Genomic DNA, 27,560 nt, shown 5'->3' with positions numbered 1-27,560 from the left:
AGTGTGGAACATTTGTTGATCCTCATTCAATCCCGGACAACGTCGGGTTGCCCTACTAATAATAAATATTTACATTTCATTCATGGCTTGAAATGACTTTCAGCTTAAATTTAATGTAAAATATAATCATAACAATGGTACTCACAGTTCTCTCCTCATGAGGCGGCTTTGCTCTGATCGGAAAACATGTCGGACAATCCAGTAGATCGAAATATACAGAAGGCCCCCGATTGCTACATATATGATATTAGTTTCATTATTTTTCCACCAGCATTCGTTTAAAAATTTGAAAGGGTTTTTATCGTCAAGTTGAAATTTTTCCCAACATGGTAAGATCGCAATGGCAATGGCGACTGGCGTTGACATCAAAAGTGGTGTTGAGAATGCCAGTTCCTGCATGCATAATTTGCACGCCAAATACGCAAAATAATATCCGAAAGCCGTACAGAGGCACAGCAGAATAGTTGGTAGGAATGGGTGTATATCATCTACAATGCTCTTGTTGGAAAAATTCACGCTGAAAAAGATAAGTAAATAACTGTTGTGATGTTCAGTGTATGTGGTTCTCTTTGGATTCTTTGGTCAATTTGTACATAGTGTCGATTTAACAGGTGTCTTTTTAACGTTGTGATCTATACAGTGTGTTGTCTAGTTGTTAAAATGTTTTTCCATTGTTGTATATATGTATGTATGTATGTATGTATGTATGTATGTATGAGTGTTTCACATATAATAAAACAGTTCATTAACATTCAGCCTGTGTAGCGCACAGGCAAAGAACATGCATCTCTCCGTTGTGTCATCATCTCTTCTTATTATTCAAGTTCATCTCCCTCCGAAGGAATCCAAATAAAAATAGGTTATATATTTAATATAACTTTATTCTTGACTTCGAAGCTGCAAGACATAATTTTCTACATTATGCTAAAGTTGTGTTTCTCTCAGCTTCCAAAACACAGAGACGATATCTTTCGTGTAAACGGTGCCAGTCTGACTCCAAACTCTAAACTAACCGATCACGTATATTACCAAGCTACCTCGTTACATCGTTAACTCCATGTGACTAAGACACAAATCGGATGATCTACCTTCGTCACGTATTTTGTTTATGTTCCAACATTCTTTTTCACCAAGTTGACATTTTTGGGAACTATTTTAACATTATATATATATATATATATATATATATATATATATATATATATATATATATATATATATATATATATAATAGAATATATTATTATATATATAATAGAATAACAAACAAAAAAATTTATAAATCAATAGTATAAATAAAAATAAATAAATAAAACTTGTCAATAAGAAAATGTATATATATATATATATATATGCATTTTCTTATTGACAAGTTTTATTTTATTTATAAATAAATAAAACTTGTCAATAAGAAAATGTATATATATATATATATATACATATGCATTTTCTTATTGACAAGTTTTATTTATTTATTTTTATTTATACTATTGATTTATAAACTTTTTGTTTGTTATTCTATTCCTCGCTTTTTATCTGTTCATTTGTTTCTAGCTTTAACATTCTTTACTGATTTATTTATTTGTTTCCTTATTTATAAGATATATGTCAATATGCTCAAATAAACTGTTGATTGAATATCTATATAATCGTTTATTTAGTAAAGTAAATGGTAGTTTGCTTGAATATACTTTTGTTTTCTTTTTGAAAAGAGAATGTGTTTTTTCTCCCGAAATTAATCAAAGTTCTATACCACTTTATATACACCAGCAATACCAACAACTTGGTTGCAAAATAATTATACAGGTGAGGAATGATAAATGAATAAACAGTTAGACATTTCTCTACTCAAACATACCCGTCTATTTGTTTGTTTGTTTTTCTTTTCTTTACTTTCTTGATTCCGGAACTTTCGCATTGCTTTTGGCTTTTAAAACTTCCACACACACACACACACACACACACACACACACACACACACACACACACACACACACACACACACACACATATATATATATATATATATATATATATATATATATATATATATATATATATATATGCGCGATAATGTAAGGGAGAGAGTATGCTTAAAGTCTTTTAAACGATTTTAATCGACGTTTTCAATAAATTAACTAAACATATTTTTTTAATTCATTACTCACCTGAAGATGACTCATGGAAATCGAAAACGGTCGCGATTATGACGAATTTCTTTTTACACGTTCGAACATGGACCAATCAAATGGAAAAATACGGATCGCAAGAAAAATAAACAGCGATTACGTGTATTATTAATCTATCTCGTTACGTCATTAACTCCACATGACTAAGACACAAATCGGATGATCTACCTTCGTCACGTATTTTGGTTATGTTCCAACATTCTTTTTAACCAAGTTAAGATTTTCGATAACTATTTTAACATGAATAATTTTATCTGTAAATATTTTTTTCGCTTTGATAACGTTCTTCCTGGCATTCTATTTTTACAAATATCAATAATGATCATAATGTTTTTTTTTTTAATTACATTTTCACCCCATACAAGGCACATTGCCACTTTGGTGTAGGGGGCTACTAACAGGGGCAACAACTACTGGGTTACTATGTAGGGATTTGGGCAGCAAGATGTTGGTTCACGTTGCACTTGAACTTCTGCACGTGAGTACAGTTGGGGAAGCAGGGACCTGGAATGGAATTCCAAAGTCTAGCAGTTCTGGGGAAGAAACTACTGGAGTAGAAAGATCTTTTACATCTAGGGATCTCTACAGTGTGGGGGTGGGATTTTGCAGCCTGTCGGGTCTGTAGAGGGTGTTCACGTCGTGGGGGCACAAGTGCTTGCAGTTCGTCAGAGCATTCACCATTATAATACTTGTATTCATCCAGCGAACTTGGTGTTGCCCGGTCAACATATGATATTTGGTATGTTCTATATTGGGATCCTTTGTCAGTTATGTTAACTCGTATGAATTTCGGGAGTTTTATATTAAGCAATGTTAGGACAACATATGAAACTCAGTATCTTGGGGTTGCTTCCCAGATTACTATAACATGGTAGTTTTCACATCTAATGTGAATAACACCCAATTTCTACCATTACTGATCATGTTGTCTCACTATCTACATAACATTTATTAACCCGTATTGTCGAGTGACTTCCAGGCCTTGATAAGTGGTGAACGATTAAGTAAAAAAAAAAAATCAAAGTTGCGAACGCATCAGAATTTTTCAAATGAAGAGTCTAGACATGACTTTTAAATAGAGAAAATATTATGAAAAAGAAAAAAAACGATCAATTATTTTTCATTTTTCCTTTCTTTTTCTTTCTTTTTTCTTTTTGTTTTCCTTTTTTTCTTTTCTTTTTCCTTTTTTCTTTTTCTATTTCATTTTCATCTATTTTAGTTGACTGTCTAAAAATGAGCATTTCAGTGTAAGATTTGACTAGAAAAAATAGTTGTATATAGGGACCCTATGCCGGTAAGTACAGATTGTGTTAACTAGTATAAATTTTGAGAGTGTTTCATTAAATACATCTCGAGACAGCCTAATAATAATAATCGGCCAGCTAACTTGGTGTTGCCCGATCAATATCTAACATTTCGTATGTTTTATATTGGGATCATACGTCAGTAAATACGTAATGTAGCCGTTACGCTCGAGTCGTGTTCGTCACAGTTCAAACCTCGGATCTCCACGCCATCCGCGACCATCGAAAATTAATAAACCAAAAAATAAATAAATAAATTCGACTCGGCTTTTTTTTTTCTTTTTTAACACAAGACGTTTATTACCGTTTTTCTCTCTACTCCACTACACGACAGTCATTTCTCATCCTTGACTTTACACGTCCATCTTTTTTCAACCACACTTTTTCTTCTCTCAACACGTGGTGTCCTTTTCTTTCTTTTTTCTTGTCACACCAGCTCGCGCACACTTCCTAATTAGCATATTTGTTTGTTTCTTTTTTTTAAGCTGCTGTTGGCAATATCCTTGCAAGCCAGTTATCTTACAGCTGCTGCTGCTATTTTCCCACGTGCTCTTATGCAGTCTGTTATAAATAGAGATTATGTTAACTAGTACGAATTTAGGGAGTTTTACATTAAGTACATGTTAGGACCACCTGATTGCAAAGATATATCGTCAGTACACCCAGTATGAGTGATACGAAAGGGGTCAAGGATCATCTCCCTAGACTAACCCCACTAGAAGCAGGTATCGAATGATATTACATAAAAAATGATCACGTGTTTAGGATGGGACACAGTTCGAGACGAGGAAGCAGACACAACAGGCAACAATTTAAAAGAATATTTTCTGGACACTGCTATTTTTAAGGCTAAGCAAGAAAATTAAGTCAGAAAGAATTAATTGTAGCCTCTCTTTTAGTTTTTACACTTTGAATAAGCTTCTTCCCCCAATAAAACTTTTGAAGCCACAACAAGTCTCCATTGTTCCATGCATGGATCTTATTCGTTTCAGTTAAACAGCCAATCAACAGCTACTAAACAAATGAAACAAGTGATGATCAAAGAATGAAGATCAGAGCACGCGTGTGTGAAATAAGATTTATTATCTGATTTGTTTCTTGGTTGGAAACTTTTGTGTTTGGAGAAATGTAACGTGAAGATCGTTGGATATCATAATAACAAGTATACATAATATAATATTGAATATCATAATAACAAATATACATAATCTAATATTGGATATCATAATAACAAATATACATAATATCATATTGAATATCATAATAACAAATATACATAATCTAATATTGAATATCATAATAACAAATATACATAATCTAATATTGGATATCATAATAATAAATATACATAATCTAATATTGAATATCATAATAACAAATATACATAATCTAATATTGGATATCATAATAACAAATATACATAATCTAGTATTGGATATCATAATAGCAAGTATACATAATCTAACATTGGATACTATAATAACAAATATACATAATCTAATATTGGATATCATCATAACACTTATACATAATCTAATATTGGATATCATAATAAAAAATATACATAATCTAATATTTGATATCATAATAACAAATATACATAATCTAATATTGGATATCGTAATAACAAATATACATAATCTAGTATTGGATATCATAATAACAAATATACATAATCTAATATTGGATATCATAATAACAAATATACATAATCTAATATTGGATATCATAATAACAAGTATACAGTCTTATTTTTTATTTTAACCCATCTTATTCATAGTAGAAACATTTAATTATTTACATGACGATATTGAGTGTCCGGTGTGTCGCCATCTTGCTTGTCAATCCTGGCCTCCGTAAGTCCCCAGTCGTCAAGGCCGTAACTCAGAACAAAGGGCGATAGCCCTTAACTTTCTTTATTTAAAGTTATGCCCCCTTTTTATCGCTATAGCAGAAAGGATACTCTTAACGTAGTATCAAACAGGGTAGCGATTTATTATTATTATTATTATTATTATTATTATTATTATTATTATTATTATTATTATTATTATGAAACATTTTTAATTATTCTAGTTGTGATGTTCAAAATGTACATTTAGTAAAGACACTAATGATATTCTAGATTATTGTATACAGACTAAGAATAGGCGATAAACCCAACTGTGCTAATATTGTATAAAGATAGTCGTGTTTGAATGGAAACTTTAAGTGAGACTTTTAAGGGTCAGAGGTGACCCCGGATAGAAGTCTCAAAACCACATGGATTCCAATTTTCTGTCTCTTAGCAATAATTAGATATTTCCTAGACATGGGAAAAATCCAGGTTGTCTTCGATGGCCGTACTTCTAAACAGACGATAATAATACGCGTGTGCCCCAGGTGTCGATCCATGAACCTTTATTATTTCCGATATTCATAAATGACTTCCATGATTAAAATTGTATCTGAGATGGATATATTTACTGATGACACTACGCTCTATAATAGATATGAGAGAAAAACAAATGTACATATATCCAAGGTAATGGTAGAGACCCTATAATATGACCTTTTAAATGAAAGCAATAATTAAGTATATAAACAATTTAGTCAAAGTTAATTGCATTACATTCAGCTTCTTCCTCCTCAACTACTTGTGCTTAAGAAGTGATTTCTTTGAATGCAATGTTACAACAATAATGCTCTTTTAAATTCTGCATATAAAGGTGAAACTGACTTAAAATAATAGAAATGACTAATAATTGTCATTGTAAAGCCAAAATAATTGCCCTTTAAATAATAATTTCATTAAAAAAAAACTTATGTAGTTTACAAGTGTATTTTACAATGCAACCATCTTAGGAATAGATCCATTCACGTTAAAATAGTCAAGAATGTATCTCAAAATACTTTCGGAAAAGAAAATAGTTCAAACATATGCATACCTAAAAGTCTCGTTACCGAGAAGAAAGGCGATCAAAACTGTCAGTAAAATCTTCCACGTGTACGTGATAACGTTCATAAAGTGTCGGACGTGTTCGAGTTCATATTTGATTTCCATTAAAGCTCGATTCAGTTTCGGTAAAGCGTTGCAGCCATCAAAAAAATTTTCCCAATAATAAATGGACACAAATAAAAATGATATAACGCATTCCAATTTGGTATACCATTTCAACTCTTCTAAGAAGATGACGATTATGATAATACTTGATAACTGAGTGATGGTGCTAATGACATCCAGAAATTTGATGATGGTGCGTTTCCAAATTCCTGAAAGAAAAAAATAATAACAATAATCAGCTGTAAAAGAAGTGTCTTAGTAAGAAATCTATGTCTAACTTGTCCACCAAGTTTCAGTCATGATTGCCCAACAGTCTTTGTTTGATCTTTGTTCAATATTAACGACGCTTGTATATGATATACAAAAATGGCAATAACTCTGTGAATGTTAAGTATACTCAGGATAATTGAATGAGACAATCATCAGTGTCTTCTCTTGGCACTGCCATAATTTTGGCTATCATGGCCTTCTTCAGTCAGAGAGTAGTTTGGGGGAGTGTTTTGACAGACATTACTTCTGAAATAATCTCACAAATAAAAATCTATGAGGTATGGTCCGGTTGTTAGATTATACCGGGGCGACACCAGGTTACGTTGTTCATAGTCGATTTGGGAAAATCGATTATTATTATTTAAAGTTAAAATGTTAGATAAAAAAACATTATGGTTTGTCGGTATGAACAAAAACAAATATGTTATAGGTTTTGGAATTTGGAATAAGGAGTAGAACAATAGAATAAAAGAACCAGGAGTACGACATTGACGAATAGAATGTTAAAATACTCCAACAAATAGGTTTAAAAAATAGCAGATCGAAAACGTTATTCAAAGTCACACGTTAAGATGTGAGTTGAATTACGTAATAGCAAGCGAATAGTTACATATACAGGGAGTTAGCCAGTGGTCAGTTAGACAGAGAGTTAGAGAGAGAGAGAGAGAGAGAGAGAGAGAGAGGGGGAGAGAGAGAGAGAGAGAGAGAGTTAGACGGAGAGAGTTGGAGTGTTGGAGACAGAGCCATATGGCCTTGTATGCCGAAAAAAAAACAGAATCTAAACGCATACAATATTCCAATGGGGGAGCATTTGGAATAAAAATGGTCTGAAAATACAATGGGTGCTTTTTTTTATATTATTTATTTTATTATTTGAACTATTATCCTCATCTTCTAGTTGGTGTTTTCTACAACGTTTCGGTCAAATATTCCTCTTGCCTTCGTCAGGTAAACCCCAACGGGATAGGAATGTCGAATCCTTCAACTACATCCACGGCAATTACTGCTTTCATTAGTTGTTGTTATCTCACCACGGTTTGGTCAACTAACCCTCTGATCGATTTTGGGTGGGATTGAAACCGCTACCTCCAGACAATACTCACTTGAAATCTTGGATATTCCTGAATCTCTATCCACTACGCCACGGGCCCCAAAAGGCAATTTTTTGGTTTTATAAATCCACAATCTTCTAATTGTCGGTCGGGTCCGTACCGATTGTTATATCATTGAATTAATTTTTGGAATTATTTTGGAGATGAGTACTTTCTTTTTTAATTATTTGGCCTATTATTATCATCTTTTATTTGTTGTTTTCTACGACGTTTCGGCCAATTATTCCTCTGGTCTTCGTCAGGTAAACCACAACAATTCCAAAAATTAATTCAATACTACCGGTGCTTGTTGATCATTCCTTTGGATGTATGTTCATTTCAACATTGGCAGTCCGTCACTCAAGATCCCAGATGAATGAAGATAATGTTTTCCTATTTGGTAAGATGTAAAATGCCGAGAAAGATGTTCCGACCTTTTGTTATAAGAAACTGTTTGTTTCTAAAATGTTATATGTCCTGTTGAAACTGTATCTCATCTTCATCCCCGTGTGTATTCATAGTGAAGTTTCGGTTGCACATTGCATAAAAGCATAAGTCGCTGCTCCATATGCACTTCCACAGTACTCCTCTAACTAGAGCTTGCCAATTTAATCTGATTATCTGCGAAGCCATGTTGTTCTTAGATCCGCAACATCCGTTTGTCGGTGAGTGCAACTGGAACTACCGTTACCCATCGAACAACAAGATTGATTATCAAGGTTTACTCCTCTAGATCCGCCGTGTTCTGTTTATGCTTAAACATAATAACTGGGGGGTGGGGGCAGAAATAAAAGGGAATTTTATGACACATTGACCCTGGATGGTCTCAGACAAAAAACAGGAGCCTCTCGCCTGTTAAAGATAACATCTGTATAGCTCTAGATTTTATAACCCTAACCCCTAACACCAACATGAAAATGAATAAAGTCACCGATAAATAAATAAATAAATAAATAAATAAATAAACAAATACTAAAATGAATAAACTAACAAATTCACACCCAATTCAACCCTGTTCTCCGTGAATCTTCACACTCAGAACAAAAAAAAGGCCTTCTTTTGCTGAGAATTAATTTTCGCTCTTCCTTTTGAATTCCGTTTTCGGAAATAAGGGTTGTTGCCTAATGAAGTCTCTAGTTGGTAAATACTAGTAGGCCGAAACATGCTCATGACTGTGTAGCAACAAACTATTGCTTATGTAAAGACAAATATATATATATATATATATATATATATATATATATATATATGTGTGTGTGTGTGTGTGTGTGTGTAATGTCTATGTGCAAACAGTTATACACACATCTACAAGGAACTTTATGAAACACTAGACGACATACAGAAACTCATTATATCAAACACATTCATTATATATATTATACACACTCCTTACATGTATGTACACCCGGCTATCTAGATATGGTTAATACTGGTGTCTACGTAACATGGTATGTATAAAACCCATTCCGGATCACACATCCTACTGAGGAAACGATCATCAAAGTGTCCTCTGTATAACTGAAATAAATACTGTTAAACATTCGAGACTGAAACATCATTCATGATGATCCAAACAATCAAAAATAAAATTCACAACTCTTTCTGCAGTCCAATCATAATCGGTAATAAATAGACTTCAGTATATACCTGGCTTGTTCCCCAAGTTTTACTTATAAGGGTCCAACAATCTTTGTTTATTTATCATTCAATATTATACGGAGGTCATTTGGTGATCGCCTCACTCATAGGAAGTGTGATCCTTAATGCGTTTGTATATATATATATATATATATATATATATATATATATATCAGTTCCTTTGCCAAAGTCACTTAAAAAATGGTTGGATCATTCTACTACTCTAGAAAGTATCTCACTCTCAATGAAATTATCTACCTATAGAAAAGTAAAATACGTCCTAAGATGGAGTACTATAGCCAGATTGTCTGGACAGGGGACAAAACTGTCTTCGAAATCTAGTGGATGAGGGACTTTTTGCCTGCCTACTCCCTTTTTTTCACAGAAAACATGTTACGATCCCCTTGCCTTCAAAGCAATCTGCACAAATACTCGTCTAACTAGAACAATTATAAAAAATTGCCCCCATTCTCTAGCAGTGCCTAAAACTAAGTGACAATTTTCTTTACACGTAACCTTGTCTAAAAAGTTTAGCCATGGTGATGAGAGCTAATAGCTAGAAAAACGCATGTCAATGGATAATTTTTATACAAGTAAAATACTTGAATATTTAAAATTGTGTGTGTGTGTGTGTGCGTCTGTGGGTGTGTGCGTCCGTGTGTGTGTGCATCTGTGGGTGTGTGCATGTTTGTGGTTTTTATGTGTGCGTGTGTGCTTTTGTATGTACATGTGTATTTGCTTGGTGCGTGCTTTCATATGTGTTTGCGTTTGTGTGTGCCTGTATGTGAGTATGTGTCTTTGTGTGTACGTGTGTGTTTCTGTGTGTGACTGTATGTGTTTTCCCGTGTGTTTGTTTTTGTCATGTCCATGGGTATACCTTTTATGCACGTAATAATATATATATATATATATATATATATATATATATATATATATATATATATATATATATATATATATATATATAGTATAACTCCTGTAATTTAAACATCCGCTTCATTCAAATTAGAGGATGCTGTTTAAATTCTGTGATAAAAAAAAATGTGCTGCAGTTAACTTTAATTTTCTAAAAATTAAGAAATAGTAAATGAAATTCATTGCTATATGATATTCAAGTATATATTAAGTTGAGTTTACGATATATTGCAAGTAAGAATTGTTAAATATTATTACCAGGAACAAAAACATTGAAAATAAATTAAATTTACTCTTACATGTTAGGTATTTATTACCTAAGTTATCATCTACAGAAATCATACAATTATGTAAAATACAGTTTTTTTAGTTATTCATTGAATGAATCTCATTGCAGTTTCTATTTTCATCGATTGAGCTCTCGGGTGCTGCCATTGTAGTCCGTAAGTGATCACGAAAATCTACAATTTCTTTGTTCTTTAGCTTCTTTATGATTATATCTCTTTGGAGTGACATTGCTTGCAAAACATATTTGTCACTAAAGTAAGGAATTTTTCTAGAAATTTTATAACCATCTCCATTGACTTTTCTGCATCATCCCATGATATTGCTTCATCAAAGTGTTCTTGGTTATTTACATTAAGGTCAAAAGAATCGGAGCTGTCGCTATTTTCATCATCATTACTGCCTTCATGATATTGATCAGTAGTTTCCTCATCTTGTTGCACCCACATTTCAACATCATTTGCATTAAGTGATTTAAGAACAGCGTGGTTGGTCGGTAACCGTTTGGTTTCAAGAATTTTTTCTAGATCAGATGTATTCTCTGATTCTTTCAGTTCAGAAGCCTTTGGCGCTGGGCATAATTTACTCCATGCTTTTGTTAATGTGCTTGCTCGAACTTGATTCCATGCACTTGCGAGAGAAAATATGGCATGTTTGATAGTAAAATGGCGCTGAAAATCGCTTATACTCACGGTACTATTTATCATATTCATCATGAAATCATTTCTGTAGAAACATTTTAAGTTCCAAATAATCCCTTGATCCATAGCTTGGATGGGAGAAGTCACATTAGGTGGTAAGTAGCACACAAAAATATTCCCGCAAGATGACACTAGTTCTGACTCAGGAGGATGTGCTCTACAATTGTCCAACAGAAGCAAGCCCTTTGAATCAGGTTTACCTAATTCAAGAAAACGCCTCTGGACAACTGGCACAAATTCTTGCAAGAACCATTTTTTAAACAACTGTTGATTCATCCATCCATTTCGTGAAGAATAATAGGATATTAGCAAAGGCGAAACTCCTTTCGATGCTCGGGGACACTTTGATTTGCCGATGACAAGAAGCTTAAGTTTATGAGTTCCAGAAGCATTAGCGAATACCATCACTGTTAGTCTTTCTATATTTAATTTGAAACCTTTTATTTTCTGCTCCTCGGATTCAGCTGATGTTTTGTAGGTAAGCACTTCCAATTTATGCTACTTTCATCACGTTCTAAACATCCTCTGGTGTTAAACCATAATCGGCAATTATCGTCCTGAATTTGTCACAATAATTTGATGCTGCCTGTGTATCAGCAGACCGTTGTTCACCTGACATTGTTGTCTTATACCATGTCTACTCTTAAAGCTCCTAAGCCAGCCTTCACTGACTTTCATATCTTCTGCGATATTCAACTCTTCCTTAAGAGATTTTGCTTTAGCAATTAACATGGGCCCAGATATTGCTACACCTTCATTCCGTTTTGCTACAAACCACTCATGCAATATTCGATCGAATTCAACTTGCTTTGGTCCGTGAAGAGTCCTTCTTTTCACATGTCTTTTATTTGGAGAGAAAGGAGCAGCCTTCAATATTTCCTCCTTTTTCTTTTTGATAACTCCAGCATCTAATTTTTCTATAATTTGACGTTTTTCGTGTAAAGTCAGTGTCATTCGTTTTCTTTTAGAGTTGAAAGCCATTGTAATGGGTTGTTTTACACAATTTTAAATATAGCATTCTGAAAAAAAAATTACAGTTAGTGTAAATTAATCATCAATAGCTAATCTACATTAATTATATAGTACCAATATTAATATTTCTGCGCAATATCTGACTAAACCATGTAAACAGTTTTACTGCAACTACGCAGCAAATATGCTAATACGATTTCACTGACGAGACAGTTCAAGTTTAGAAGTCCAAATGAGAGGAAGTTCAAATTAAAGTAGTTTTACTGTATATCTATCTATCTACCTATACTCGTATAAATTCGTTTCTCTTTTGTGTGTATTGATATTCATATTAAAACCTCTCTTTTCTAGTTATTCAAAAAGAAAATACAATGTTCTTATATATGGGTCGTAGAATTGCATTCACTAGCAAAAGATCTAGCTAATTTGCATATTCTTTTAAACATTCACTTTAATTAATTCCCTATTAGTTTTTTTCGGTTTTCTTATGGAATGATCATCTTTATTCAACTATTACTTGTAATTATATTCATGCAGATATTCTACATGATTTATACTTGCATAATATTTGCGTAAAAAGTGTGCAGTAAACACAAAATTGTTTCCATATATATTTATCTATACGTATATATTTTTGTTTTTCTATCTATCTATCTATCTATCTATCTATCTATCTATCTATCTATAAAAGTGAACGTGTCTGTGTGTGTGTGTGTCTATGTGTCTGTGTACATTTCCCTACGCAATAACTCTGTCAATTTTTAGTCTACAGACTCGAAAATTGATATACAGGTTACTGAGATTTGGGAAAATCGATGTGATTGGTTTTGGGCCAGAAATTTGGCGATTAAGGGGTCAAAGTTCAACCATTTGACCTTTGAGAACTCTACCAAACTCCTCCGACAATTTTGGGTCTACACACTTCAAATTTTAGATATAGGTTCCTTGGACATGGATCTAAGTTAATAACTTGATTTGAGCCCAAAACAAAAAATTTTTTAGGGGTCAAAGTTAAAAAAAATTGACCTCTGCAGTCTCTTCCAAATTACTCAGACAATTTCTGGTCTAAATATTTGAAATTTTACATAAAGGGTATTCAGAGATAGGGCAAGCTTTTTCATCAGCTTGGGGCGAAAATTTTTAGTTACCAATATATAAATGTATGCATGTATGTATGTATGTTTGCATGTCTGCCTTAAACTTTCAATAGAGGCGACGGATTTTACCAAGATAAGTATCGTTTTAAAGTTCAACCTTTCATACGACAAATATCGAAAAATTGGCTAAAAACATTAATATCTTCCCCTTCAAATCGGCACTTTTCTACAGGGGGGGGGGGTCACTTTTTTCGCCGATATTTTTTAAAGTTATCCTTTCCTTTAGATTGTCTAGCCTTAATTTTAAAAAATGTCGCTTCCGGTTTGACGGTGGTCGTAACAGCATAAAGGTTAGGTTTTACCCCGTTCTTTTACTCCTTTGCGGTACGGGTTCGAGCCTGCCTTCCTACTACCACTTTTTTTTTTTTTGTTTGCTCAACATACACATCCAAATACCCGGGAAACGCCGGGCTGAAATGCTAGTATATATATATATATATATATATATATATATATATGTATTTCCAACTGCCCATAAACATTTTCCATTGTAAAGAATAGTTTTAATTTTATGACTATGTTGTCTACCAAGTTTCAGCCATTAATGTTCAATGGTTTTTGTTTTGTCAGCATTCAAAAATAAAGACATGTGGATACGTTGTGCAAATTTGTCAATTCATCATTGAACAACGATAAAGCAAAACACGTCGGACATTCAACGATAGGCGGCATTTTTATTAATGATTTATTAAGCATTTAAGAGGATGGAGTTGGTCACCCCGTATCTTTCACCTTACATATTAGTAGAACCATTTCTACATATTGAACAGGTCTTCTTACCCGATTTTCGGTGATTATTCTCGTTTGTAGAGTTCTCACTGGTTTCTTTGACTGGAAAGGCAGTTCTCAGGAGACTCGGGAAAAACGCAGTTGAATTCATTAACAGGATTCCAGGTACAACTCCAATTTCGTCAAGAACATCAAATACGAGCAGAGAGAGACAAACCGTATGGACAGTTTCAATCATTAGAACCTACAAATAGAAATATACGCAAATAGAAATATGGCAAAACTTTATTTAGAAAATTCTTCCATGCCAAATACTACAGGGAGGAATAATAAAGTTGTCACCCTAAAGAAAACAACACTACAGCTTACTTTTAAAACTTTTGTTGGAAAAATCAATTCAGGTAACTCGATTATATAGTAGAGCTGATATCAATTCAATGTAGCCGCCTTCTGCCTCAATCACTGCCTCGATACGGATACGGAACTGGGAGCAGGCTTTTCCCAAAACACTGGCGAGTGCTCAGCAAATACTCGGTGGATGGCAGCGATCAGGCTGGCTTTAGCGTTGTGGGAGGTCAAGTTGGTGATGTTCTCGACGTATGACCATACGGCGAAGGCCAGCTGGTTCAGGTTGGGGAAGGAAGGGGGCCAGTGAGAGGAGGGTACAAAGTTGTAGCACTCCTTCTGAAGCCGAACCAGGGTCTCTTTGAACTTTTGGGCTGACTCTAAGCCCTACTGCCACACCCAAGGTCTGCCAGTGGCCACCTGATTGCATTAGGGGACCACCACACTCTTCAGCACATCCAAGTACACTTTGGTGTTGACTTTCAAGCCGACTTCAAAGATGTAATGTGGCATGATATGGCCGTCACTTGAAACCACACCAAAGACTATAACCATTTAAACTTCTGCAAGTTAGTACAATCAGAGAAACAGAAAACAGGAATAGAATTACAAAGAAAAGAAACTATTACAGTAGAAGATTTTCCAGCATCTAGGGATTTCTATAGTGTAAGGGTGGGATTTTGTTGCTTGCCGGGTTAGTCATTAGTATTTACGTAGAGGAGGTACAAGTGCTTCGAGCTCATCAGAGCAAATTCCATTAAAATTAAAGTAGAAGGTTTTCCAGCATTTGGGGACATCAACAGTGAAGCGGTGGGATTTTGTTACTTGGATCTTGCTGTATCTTATTTTTGCAACTTATTCTCAAATTTCGTTCAGTAGACACATGTAATATATTGTGGCCCTACGACGGTAGGTAAGAGATCGAGTCAGCTAGTATAAATTTCGAGAGCGTGTCATAAGAGCCAAGTACATCCTAAGATGTAGTATTGCTGCCACATCTGAGCACTTTCAAAATAGATTTCATAGCCTAGTAGGGGATGCCCTATTCATTTCCCTGTAACCCCTTTCCCACAGAAGAGACGTTGCGAGCTTGTCTCTGCTCTATGGTAATTTTATCGCAAGTGCTCGTCTGAGCTCCAATCTATGCCCCCCCTTGCCAAACTTTCACAAAAAAACTAGGCTAGCTACAACCACTATCAACAATTTCCCCCCACTCTTTATCAGTGCCTAAATCTAAACATAGATTCCATGAATAAAGATTCTTTCTTAGAACTGCATGCCTGTCGGACTCTCTTCCATTTGCCTGCTTCCCAGCTGACTACCACTTGGTTGTCTTCTAGTCCAACATAAACAAGTTCTTGACGAGCCGCTCCTTTAAATAATTCGATTTACCAAATTTCCACTACTAATGATTACTACGATATTCTCCTATTGACTACTGTACACTTATTAACTCTTATCCTTGAGTGGCCTCCAGGCCTTGATAAGTGGTGACTCTTTGTAAAAAAAAAAAATTCAAGTAGATTTTCAGTATGGCCTAGCAACGAAAGAAATATATCCAATGCCCCAGCAAAGTAAGACGATAAAAGTCAAGAATTAGTGCTCTAGAAAAAAAAAACAGCTAGACGTAGGTGTTCATTACATAAGAAATTAGATTACAGGTTTCAGGTTTGAAGGTTCGTGTCGAGAGGAGCCAGAGAGCAGACGTATGCTAACAATGTAGAAACCTGGGCGAATCTCGGTCGAGCCCGTATGTTACAAATTCCCAAGTTAGCTAAGAAAGAATTTATTGTAGTTTAGATATCATAATGAAGAAAATAATTTTAGACTCATTTTTTATAAGAAATAATTTTATTGTCTCCCCTCTCTTTTGAAAGAACCTCAACTCTCAATAAAAACCTGTAAATTGTCAACAAGTCTCTTGTGTTTTCATGCATGAAGTTTAATTGTGTTGTTATAATTTGTTTTGTATCCGATAACAAACATACACTGCTGCTCAAAAATTTAAGACCACTTAAAAATCTTTAAAAAGAAAACTTTTTTTTAAGGATAGATTTTAAACTTTTCCGACTTAAGGTTACTAATACTACAATCTAAAAGGTTATGGAAATAGAAAGGTATATTCCAAAAATTTTATTTAAAAATTTGCATTTTTATTAAATTAGGCTTTTTACACATGATCAAAATTATAAGACCAATTGTATAAATTGTTAGATTTATGGCAATTCTAATGTTTTTAGTTCAGTTAGAGATTAGCAATCACTGTGTAAAGGTGTTACCATGCCTAAAGCAAGAAAACTAACCGAAGTTGAGCGCTTTCGAATTCTAGGATTCCATAAACAAGGTTTGTCACAGCGAGCAATAGCAGCTAAGATAAATCGCAGTAAAAATGTTATTTGCAACTTTCTAAAGAACACTGAGAATTATGGAAAAGCAAAATCCTTTGGTAAGCCCTCCCCCAATTTCTCCTTCATTGAGTAGGAGAATCAGACGGGTTGTTATGAATGACAGAGGACTTTCTTCTAGTCAAATTAAGGCGGTTACAGATGCTGATTGCAGTCCAATAACCATCAGACGACACTTACAACAACAAGTAAATAAAATGCGTAAATAAATTCTTCGATTGCTTCCACGTCACAAAGTGGACCACTTAAGATTTGGTCGTGAATACCAAACCTGGGATGTTGAGAAATGAAAGAAGGTCCTGTTTTCTGATAAAAAAAAAAATCAATTTAGATGGTCCTGATGGCTTCCAGCGATATTGGCATGACAAATACATGCCTCTTGACATTTTTTTCACACGTCATAATGGTGAAGGGTCTGTAATGGTATGGGGTGCCTTTTTTTACAGAGGGACGATGGAGTTCCAGGTGGTGCAGGGTCGTCAGACAGCAGCTGGTTATATTAGCATGCTACAAAAAGCATCTTTGATGATGGAGGGTCATCGTTTGTGTGGGGATGAATGGTTATTCCAACAGGATAATGCTGCAATCCACACTGCAAGGTGAACCTTGAGCTTTCTACAAGAAAATAGAGTCCACCTCTTGGGACATCCTGCATGCTCACCGGACTTGAACCCAATTGAAAATATTTGGGGATGGATGACAAGAGAGGTTTATCGAAATGGCAAACAATATTCAACAAAAAATGAACTTCGTGAATCCATCTTCAGAAACTGGAGCAGGATCCTCCGCACCTTAATATAAACCCTTATTTCTAGCATGCCCCAAAGAATTTTTGAAGTCATCAAAAGCAGTGGAGGTAGAACTCATCATTAAGTTTGATTGTTGAATGTTTTCATACACTTTTCATACACTTTTTGTATAATTTAATAGAATTTTTGTCTTTGGTTTTATAATTTTGATCATGTGTAAAAAGCCTAATTTAATAAAATGTAAATTTTAAAATAATTCTTGGGAATGTAGCCTTTTGTTTCCATAACCTTTTAGATTGTAGTATTGGTAACCTTAAGTCGGAAGAGTTTAAATTCTATTCTTAAAAAAAAGTTGTTTTTTTTAAAGATTTTTAAGTGGTCTTAAATTCTTGATCAGCAGTGTATATTTGATTTAACCGTGACGTACTAAACATTAGACCACCCTTTGGAGACGAGGTATTGTAGCAGACCTGACTACATGTTTCAAAGATGCACAATCAAAAAAAGAGTTACAATTCTAAATTTTTTAGATGAGGATCTGTGACGCAATGGATAAAGTACTCAATAAAATTAAGTTGTAAAGTTACACTCTTCTAGAGGTTGTAGGTACAATCTTTCGTGCAGATAGCCCAAAATACAATAGTGAACTATTTCGGACTTCTACCTGTCATGATGAAATAAGTGTATGCTAACTACCGTGGATTAAATAAAGGGTTCCGTTTGAAATTCCATGCAGATTCCCCAGTTAAACATCAAGATTCTCAAATTCATCAGAAAGATTGCTGAGTTTGACAAGATATATGGCACGTGCTCGACTGAATTCCAATCTATGGTTCCCTTTGCCAAACATTCACAAAAGCACACGACTATTTTCAATCACTATATACGATTTCCCCCACTCTCTAACTGTTCCTAAATATAAACGCAGATTCCATGAACAAAGCTTCTTTCCAAGTTGTGCCCACCTGTTTCCTGGTTGGATACTACATAGTAGCGTTCAATTCCAATGTAAACAAATTCTTGTTGAGTCGTTCCCATATATGATCAAATTCTACCCAATTTACACCATTATTACACTACCACCCTACATTCAGTAACCCTTATCCTCGAGTGGCCTTCTGGCCTTGATAAGCGGTGATTCCCAAGTAGAAAAAAAAAGATACACTTGAAGAAGGTTGGAAGTTACATTGACCGAAACTTTGTGCAAATAACACTCAGGATGAGAATAGTAGTCTGTAGAATCCAAATCTATATATTAATACCGTTGTACTGTTCACGTATGTTTGTATGTACGTATGCGTGTCACGGTTTCTAGCTTATAAATTATTTGATTAGGAAATCCTATTTATTAAAAGGAGGATAAAAGATGACGCCATACTATAAACATTAAATTAGTATATAAATACACTAATTTAATGTTTGTAGTATGTTATCACTTTCTATCCTCTTTTTTAATAAATAGGATCTCCCAATCACCGAAGACACAATATAAAAATATAAAAGCAAAAATTGTTTAAAGGGTGTCACTTTTGGGCCATACATAAAACTAAAATATATCTTCTTAGTCTTCTAGCAATGATCCAAGGGTAGTATCTGTTCTGTCTAAAGGTGGTATAATGATATCGTGGGGTTTCTGGGCGTCCATACAATGGAAATATATCAGTTTCCGGGCGTCCATACAATGGAAATATATATATTTAAGCTTCTTTCTTAGAACTACACGCCTGTGGAACTCTGTTCCGTCTGCCTGCTTCCCACCTGACTACAACCTGGATATCTTCAAGTCCAACGTAAACAAATTCCTAATGAACCGCCCCCTTAAGTAGACACTTTATTAAATCTCCACACTAACGTACTGTACTTACAATAACCCTTATCCCTGAGTGGCTTCCTGGCCTTGATAAGTGGTGACCACCTTGTAAAAAAAGAAAAAGAGAGCCTCCTATAAGAATATTGCTGATAAACCGTAACAACCAGATATATAATAACACTACATTAACCAGGTTACTTAGATAAATACTTTTAGAGTTTTAACAAAAGGGCTACAATAATATTGCAGGGTTTCCATTCATGCTGAACGCCCACAGTATGTCCAGCAGCAAATATATTACTTATTAAAGATGCTGATGTGGAATTTCCACAGGTCCAGCTAGTATGAAGAAAATATTGTAACCAAAGAAATCTGAATGAGAAAAATCCATGTGGACTTCGCTTTAACAGAATAAACACAAAAAAAAGTAACTTATATGGATAGATGACGAAAGCAACCATGGCATTTCCACAAGGCCGACTAGTAAAATAAATAAAGCAGTATTAACATTAAAAAAATTTTTTTATTTACCTTCAATGCTGTTTTAAAACTGACCGTTTTCTTTGATCCAAACAAGACTTTTCCTAAAGAAATGAGAACCGTTAAACCATATGGGATGCAGACGGCGATTAGCAGCAACGTAGAAAACGGATTTGTTCCGTTTTGAGCCTGGAATAAAATTTAAAAAATAAATATCTACAATTGATATATATATATATCAGTTGGAAAGATTTGACGATCTATGAGAAAAATGTGCCAGAAATTGCTGGAAAACCATTGTATTTCTTATTGGAGTCGGATGTCGTGGTTTTATTGCGAACTAAACCTCCACGTTCTTGAATAATTTTAGTCTTTCTCCATCAAACAAGAAAAAATACATAAATCTATCTGCATCATTGTTGTTATGGTGTCTGTCTGCAAAGGAAAGTCAGTGAGAGGGTTGTTAACAGGGTCCAGTGTGGAGTTGGAGGCAAACTGACTGGCAAGCATGTTAGCCTTCTCGGTTGCTAAGCAAACAACCTCATGATTGTTGGATAGTGGGGGAATTGTTGATTGTCCATTATTTACTACACTGTTGTAGATTTTCCAGAAGTCATGGGTTCCTAATTTCTGTGCTTCAATGCGCTTTCTGATGGTTTCCGTAAATTCTCTCTCTTTCTGTTTATTTAGTTATTTCCTTCCCATTGAGCAAATTAGACACAAGGTCGTTTTTTAATGTGGAGAGTGAGGGAAGGGGAACCAGCTGAATAGTATCAATTGTTATGAAGGATTTCCCTACATTGGCCAAGACTAATCGCTCAAGAGCAATGGTCTGATATATGGGGTTGCCCCCACATATTACTTTGATTGCGGCATCTGCAGAACAGATACTACACTTTGATAACAGAAAAAAGATGTTGGCCCGAAGGCCAAGAAGAAAAAAGACGAACCTTTCTCTGTTTAGTTATTTGCTTCTCCACTGAGCAAATTAGGCACAAGGCCGTTTTTGGGCTGACTCTAAGCCCTACTGCCAGTGAGGGGACTGGATAGTGACAATTGGTATGGAGGGTTTCCTCTACATTGACCAAAACTGATTGCTCAAGAGCATTGGTCTAATATGTGGTGTTACCCCCACATATTAGACATGAAACTTCATATATAAGCTATTTGAACCCATGCGAAACTTTATGTTTGGGTTTTAGCCCGGAAAAATTAATGCAAAAGTGTGAAAATTTAAAAAAAATGAAATTTGCCAGGTGAAGGTCGAACGCCGGTACTACAAATATGCATGTATAACAGAGTAACTATTGGTTTATGATTTAATTTTTAGCTGTGCAGCAAACATATCTTAATAGCTTAGTCATTAATGGCCGAAGCAAAAATAAAGCGTAAGCTAAACGTTTTGGTATCGATTTTCCGTGGTGGCAGAAGAGTCATTAAATTTTTTTAACTTTTTAAAACATTACTGTATATTGGGTCCAGTATAATCTATATATATAAAAGCGAAAATGTATGTATGTATGTATGTGTGTATGTTTGGATGTCTGCTAAAAACTTTCGACAGACGCGACGAAAATTCACAAACTCAGTATCGCATCGAAGCTCCATCCTTTTCTCGAAAAATATCGAAAAATTTGGCCAAAAACGGTAACTTTTTCACCCCGAAATCGACAATTTTCGACAGGGGGGAGTCAACAAAAAACGGTCCTCTCGTGACAATGACCGATTCTACGCATGCGTCAGATGACGTCGTGACCTGATTTACTTTAAATAGTTGAAAAACCGAACAAATTTCATGTACGTCGCGTTAGCTCAGTTGCTTAAGCCTTGGTTCATTATCTAAAAGTTTTCGGTTCAAATCGTGGTGTGAGATGTCTTTTTTTTTCTTTTTTTTTTCGATTTTTTAAATTTAAATATTGAACCAGTGTTTCATTTTTCTGCTCTTTTTTTTTTTTTTTACTTCGCTTATTATTAGCGACACCCAAAAACACCCGGGTACCCACCGATTTTTTAAATTTTGGTATCGAAACAGGTTTATTGAAGCCATTTTTCACGTGTTCGTTTTTCTGTTTTCATCGTTTGGTTGCTTTACGTTAGTTTTTTTTGTGTTTTTTCCCCCGCTTAAGTGTTAACGTTGTTTTCTTTTTTACTTCGCTTATAATAATAAACAAACCTACGTCGTCGTCGTCGTAGTCGTCGTCATCGTAACACTCGACGACTTCCGGCCGCGCACCTGTCAATTTCGTTTTTAAATAAATTCAAACATCTTTCACTAACTCATTCTGGCTGGCCGATTTTATTTTCAAACTTCGCCTCAGGGCTTCGGGTTCGACCCCCCACCCCGGGGTTCTTTTTTATTTAACACCACACACACATCCAAACACCCGGGCATCGCCGGGTACCCCCCGCTAGTATAATAATAAATACCAAATCTGCATTATCAAAATATCATATTTAAGCGTATCTTATACATACATACATACACACACACATATATATATATATATATATATATATATATATATATATATATATATATATATATATATATATATTGATAGTATCCAATAAAAAGAGCAGGGTATTATTTTATTCAACTTAGGTAAACAAACTTACTATAAGTCGCTACAATAAATCTACTGTTTCTGTCTAAAAAGACGTAATCAGATGACAATAAACCTCCGACCTTATTCAAAGCCAGTCCTTTAATCTTTAGGTTATACGTATATATAGGTTTTATGAAAATGTACGTTCTTGCAAATATTTTCTACTCTTTATATATACGAATCCTGTTTAAACTAGAAGCTCTATTAAGATAGAACAACAGAGCATAAACACCATTTTTACTATATTCCAATGTGCAAGTGAGTTTTATTTCATTTTACCAACCATTTTTTCCAAAGTAAAAACTTCAATACATTTTACGGTTCTGTTTCATTCACAGGGAACAATCAATATTTGTACACATTGGATATTTCCTTATGTTGGCTCATCCGAAAAAAACTCCCAGAAATATGGTCCGAAGTGAGTTTTCTTTGCTTTTTGTGAATTTTCTGTATTACATCGTTATGTATTCTTCTCTTTGAGAACTTTCTGGCTTTTCTGGTGAGTCCATGGAAGAAAATATCCAATGTTGATATACAAATATTGAATGTTCCCTGTATCTAAAACACCTCCGTCTGTAAAGACGAAGCAATTGCCACTTAGTAGTTGTACCTAATCGAAAATAGATGTACCTAATCCGTAGTGAAATAGTTTTTTGTAAGAATTTGCGACTCTCAACAAAATTAATTAAGTTCAAATATCAAAACATGTACAATTAAATGAGTTTGCAAAGGTACTTACTTCATTTTTGTGTTGGTGCAGGAGAGCAAAGAAAGCTAACTTTTGTGTGACGGTTGTGCCAAGTACAATCGTCGAAATGAAAATGTAGAAAAGTATCTTGATCAATTGCAGCCATGTGGTATTTTGAAGGGTCGACGTATCTGGTTCATCTTCTACAGTCTCAAAAATGTCCCAAGGCCTGCAACAAAAATAAATAAATAAAAAAGGATTAATGACCATTCAGTAAAAAAAAGTACAATATATGAGGCTGGTGCAAAAATAATGTCGTTTTTTGTCGTTCAACTTCAAAAGATCATAACCCCTTTCATAATAAACTTTATTAATCGAAATAAGAACCATTAGAATCGACATATTTTTGTCAACGAGAAACAAGTTTATTTATCTTATTAGCATTGAAATTCGGAGTTCTGGAAGAGATGAAGTTATTGAAGGCCGATTCGGCATCATCTCAGCTTTTGAAGCATTTTTCGTGCATGAAGTTGTCGAGATGCTTGAAAAGCTGATAATCGGTGGGCGAGAGGTCTGATGAATATGGCAGATGAGGCAGAGTCTTGTAGCTCAATTTGTTCAGCTTCTGCAAAGTCAGTTGAACAATATGCAGGCGAGCCTTGTCATGGACGAGAATTGATTTCTTCATATTGACCAATCTCGGACACATATGTTGGAGCTTCTGGTGCATTTTGTCAGTCTGCCGGCAGTACTTTTCTGTCATAATCACTTTGTCTGGATTCATGAAGCTGTGATGATGAGATCGGCCGCAGACCACCAAACAGTCACCAGAACCTTTTTTGGTGCAATTTCGGCTTCACAAAGTGTTGCGGAGCTTCTCCAGCATCCAACCACTGTGCTGAATGTTGCTGGTTGTCATAGAGGATCCATTTCTCATCACATTGAGAAATGAGTCGTTTTTGTTATACAGAAGGAGCGTAGAAAACACCTCAAAATGACGATTTTTTTTTATTATCGTTCAATTCATGTGGCACCCATTTATCCAACTTTTTGACTTCCATATTCGCTTTCGATGGCGAATGACTGTTGAGTGGCCAACCTCGAGTTCAACAGCAACTTCTTATTTGGCAAGAATCGAATTCAATTAAGGCTTTCAAATGTTCGTTATCAACTGCAGTCAGCCGGCCACAACCATGCTCATCTTTGAGGCTCTCATTACCATTGCAAAATTTCTTGAACCACTGTTCTGCCACACGTTCGTTATTGGTTCCTGGGCCAAATGCATCATTGTAGATCACGAGCTGTCTCGGCAACTTTTCGGCCTAGTTTGAACTGGAATAAGAAAATCGTGTGGATTTGAATTTTGTCTATGCTGTCGAAAAGCCTATAAAAAATGAATCTATAACAACATGGCTATATATATATATATATATATATATATATATATATCAATGAATTAATTCAGAAATCATATATAAATGTAACATATGTGAGAAAACGATAGTGTGTTTGCACCAACCTAACAACTCGAAAGTATGATGTTTCTGAATATTTTAGATAAGGATTGATTAAAGGAGTTATATCAGTGCAGGAGGCTATTTCAATGCAGTTCGTAGGAACGATTTCCTACAAACTGCATTTATATAGCCTTCAAACACAACCCTTTTCACACTATGCACAATGCTTCAAACAAACTACAACATCCTTCTTAAGGAGTAATTATTTGTAATATTTAGATTCTTCAAACTACTTTTCTCATCTTGAGTGTTATTTTCACAACGTTTCAGTCGATGTATATTCTGACCTTCTTTAGGTGTATCTCGTCAAATTTGGAAATCTTTCTGTCGAACTCAGAAATCTGCATGGAATTTCAAATAAAATACTTTATTTAATCCGCAGGGGTAGAATGCTCTCGTTCTATCAGATCTGACTTGATAGAAGTCTTAAGTAATTCAAAATTGCATTTTTAGTGTCGCCTGCACTTAGGATTGAACCTTGCACAAGGACACGTAGCTAATGAATAAAATACTTGGTAGAAATTCAGTTGTAAAGGCACACTCTTCTGGAGTTTGAAGGTTCACTCATAAGTGCAGATGATACTCAAAATACAATTGAGAATTACTTAAGGTTTCTAACTAGTCATGGCTGATGGAACACGGACATTCTATCCCTGTGAATTAAATAAAGTGTTCCATTTGGAATTGTGTGCAGATTCTTGAGTTTGACAGAAAGATTTTGAGTTTGACAAGATACACCTCGAAGAAGCATCAGTATTGCCCGGTAGGGGAGCCTCAGGCGATTAGCAATAAAATAACCGGTTCTCAAAGAATGACAAGGTCTGGAACGATGGATTTCCTAGAACTGCAAAGATATAATGGGGGAAAATATTCTCAACGAAGGCCTAGGCTCTAGTGGCGTTGGTGCTGAGGGAAAGTAGCCACATAACGAAGAATATTCTATAGTTGACCTCTTCTTTACACTAGCTCTGCAGAGATTTGTGAAAACTCAGAGAAGCTGTACATGAGACGATTTCGGCTGAAATCAGGTCACTATGGAACACACTGGCAAAAGCTGTGATCAGTCTGTGTCAACCACTGTTTACACTTTGATCTCCAAAATGAAAATGCTTAACTCTTTCTGCACATAAACTTGCCTGAATTAATAAAAAAACAAAACAAATCACAATACTTTGAACCAATCAGAGAACTTCCATAGTTGTTGTTGTTTCACCACGTTTTGGCCAACTAATCCTCTGGCCTGCTTTGGATAGGATTGAAACCGCTAACCTCAGACAATGCTCACCCGGAATTGTAGAGATTCAATGCCTCTATCAACAGTGCCATGGGCCTCAAAAGGCGATCAAAGTTGGACTTTTGATCTTATAAATATAATAACAGTCGGCAAATAAATAAATAAATATACAAATTAATCATCTCCAAAGTTTCCAATAAAAAAAATAATATATAATTGTTTTCTAGTATAAAAACAAATAAACGTTGACTCTTATTAATAACTTTTGATGAAATGTAATTTGTGTAATTGAGTGGAGAAGTTTTGATTACTAATTTCAGACCGATGAGCAATTCACGACACTTAAATTATAGACTTCTCTGATATCTAAGCTAGAGATTCCCCTTGTTTTACAAGGGCTCTAAAAATATTGACAAGCATTCTATGTTTTCCTTATGGCTGTAAACTTCCATTTTGAACATATATAAAATATCTGTTTAGTGAATTTATTCATTTGAACTCATTTTTTGCTTGTATCTCTTCTCTACTGTTATATGAAAGTCACTGTGTGTGTGTGTGCGTGTGTGTGTGCGTGTGTGTGTGTGTGTGTGTGTGTGTGTGTGTGTGTGTGTGTGTGTGTGTGAGTTCCTTCCTCATATGTTCCAAAACAGCTGAGCCTATCTTTTGCAAATTTCACACAAAGCTAATTTATATGTTTGGCAGTGTTCTTAGATATGTTTTATACAGAAATTCATCCCATAAGTATCGAAAATCGGAAAAATCCGATCTTAAAAATAGCTTTTCTCTCTTATAGATAAACAGAAAAAATAACTTTTACACAAGAATATTTTACGTTACACTGGCTAAGGGAGATAATAAAATTTTAGCAAATCATTTCTTCTTAAAAAAACAAATTTATTATAACCTGGCGATATAGCTGAGTGGTAGAGCACTGAACAAAAGATTGAATGTTCAAGCCTGGGTGTACCTCACTTCTTTATTTTAATTTTTTCTTATTAATGGGCTCAATTTATGATAAAAGAAGACTCACCATTTAAAATCGCCACAAATTATTTCTTTGTTTGCATATTTTAAAACTAAATATTAATCAGAAGTGACTTTTCCAGGGAATTCATCATCAAGCCCAAATATCAGCTGACGTGATAGTGTAAACAAACACATATGGAATTTAATGAACGACATTATGATTATTATTTTTTAACTTTTTTTTGCGAATTAGTCCACCGAGCAAATTATTCCTCGCAATATATAATAATCAATAGAGGATTGATCCTATAGTAATACAAATGCAATTGGCATAAATGTAAATATTATGTTTAAGCGTATTGTATGGCCGGGCAACACCAGGCTGCCAGCCAGTTTTTCATTTAACATGTCTCTCGAGATCTCACATTTAATTATAAACATAAAAAACATTTTACTGAAAATGTTT

The 27,560-nt window shown here is 34.6% G+C and overlaps 1 protein-coding gene across 3 annotated transcripts in view; it reads right to left on the bottom strand.

Moving 5' to 3' along the window:
- Positions 1-27,560, bottom strand: part of LOC145259769 (chitin synthase chs-2-like) — a 298,156-nt gene that overhangs the window by 62,658 nt on the left and 207,938 nt on the right. For all 3 annotated transcript variants that reach the window (XR_013864204.1, XM_080117512.1, XM_080117511.1), the window contains exons 22-26: positions 23,429-23,606; positions 20,135-20,272; positions 14,346-14,538; positions 6,421-6,745; positions 146-517 (exon numbers count right to left, since the gene is read on the bottom strand). Coding sequence is in view for 2 of the 3 variants with exons in the window: in XM_080117512.1 (XP_079973638.1) it covers positions 146-517; positions 6,421-6,745; positions 14,346-14,538; positions 20,135-20,272; positions 23,429-23,606 (1,206 nt within the window). In the remaining variant the exon portion in view is untranslated. The remainder of the gene's footprint in view (positions 1-145; positions 518-6,420; positions 6,746-14,345; positions 14,539-20,134; positions 20,273-23,428; positions 23,607-27,560) is intronic.

This window comes from Euprymna scolopes, chromosome 35, assembly GCF_053919585.1.
Source record: "Euprymna scolopes isolate OS-2025 chromosome 35, ASM5391958v1, whole genome shotgun sequence".
Taxonomy (NCBI): domain Eukaryota; kingdom Metazoa; phylum Mollusca; class Cephalopoda; order Sepiida; family Sepiolidae; genus Euprymna; species Euprymna scolopes.
Note: the sequence above shows the minus strand (reverse complement) of the source record. Positions and strands in the feature narration are given on the sequence as shown.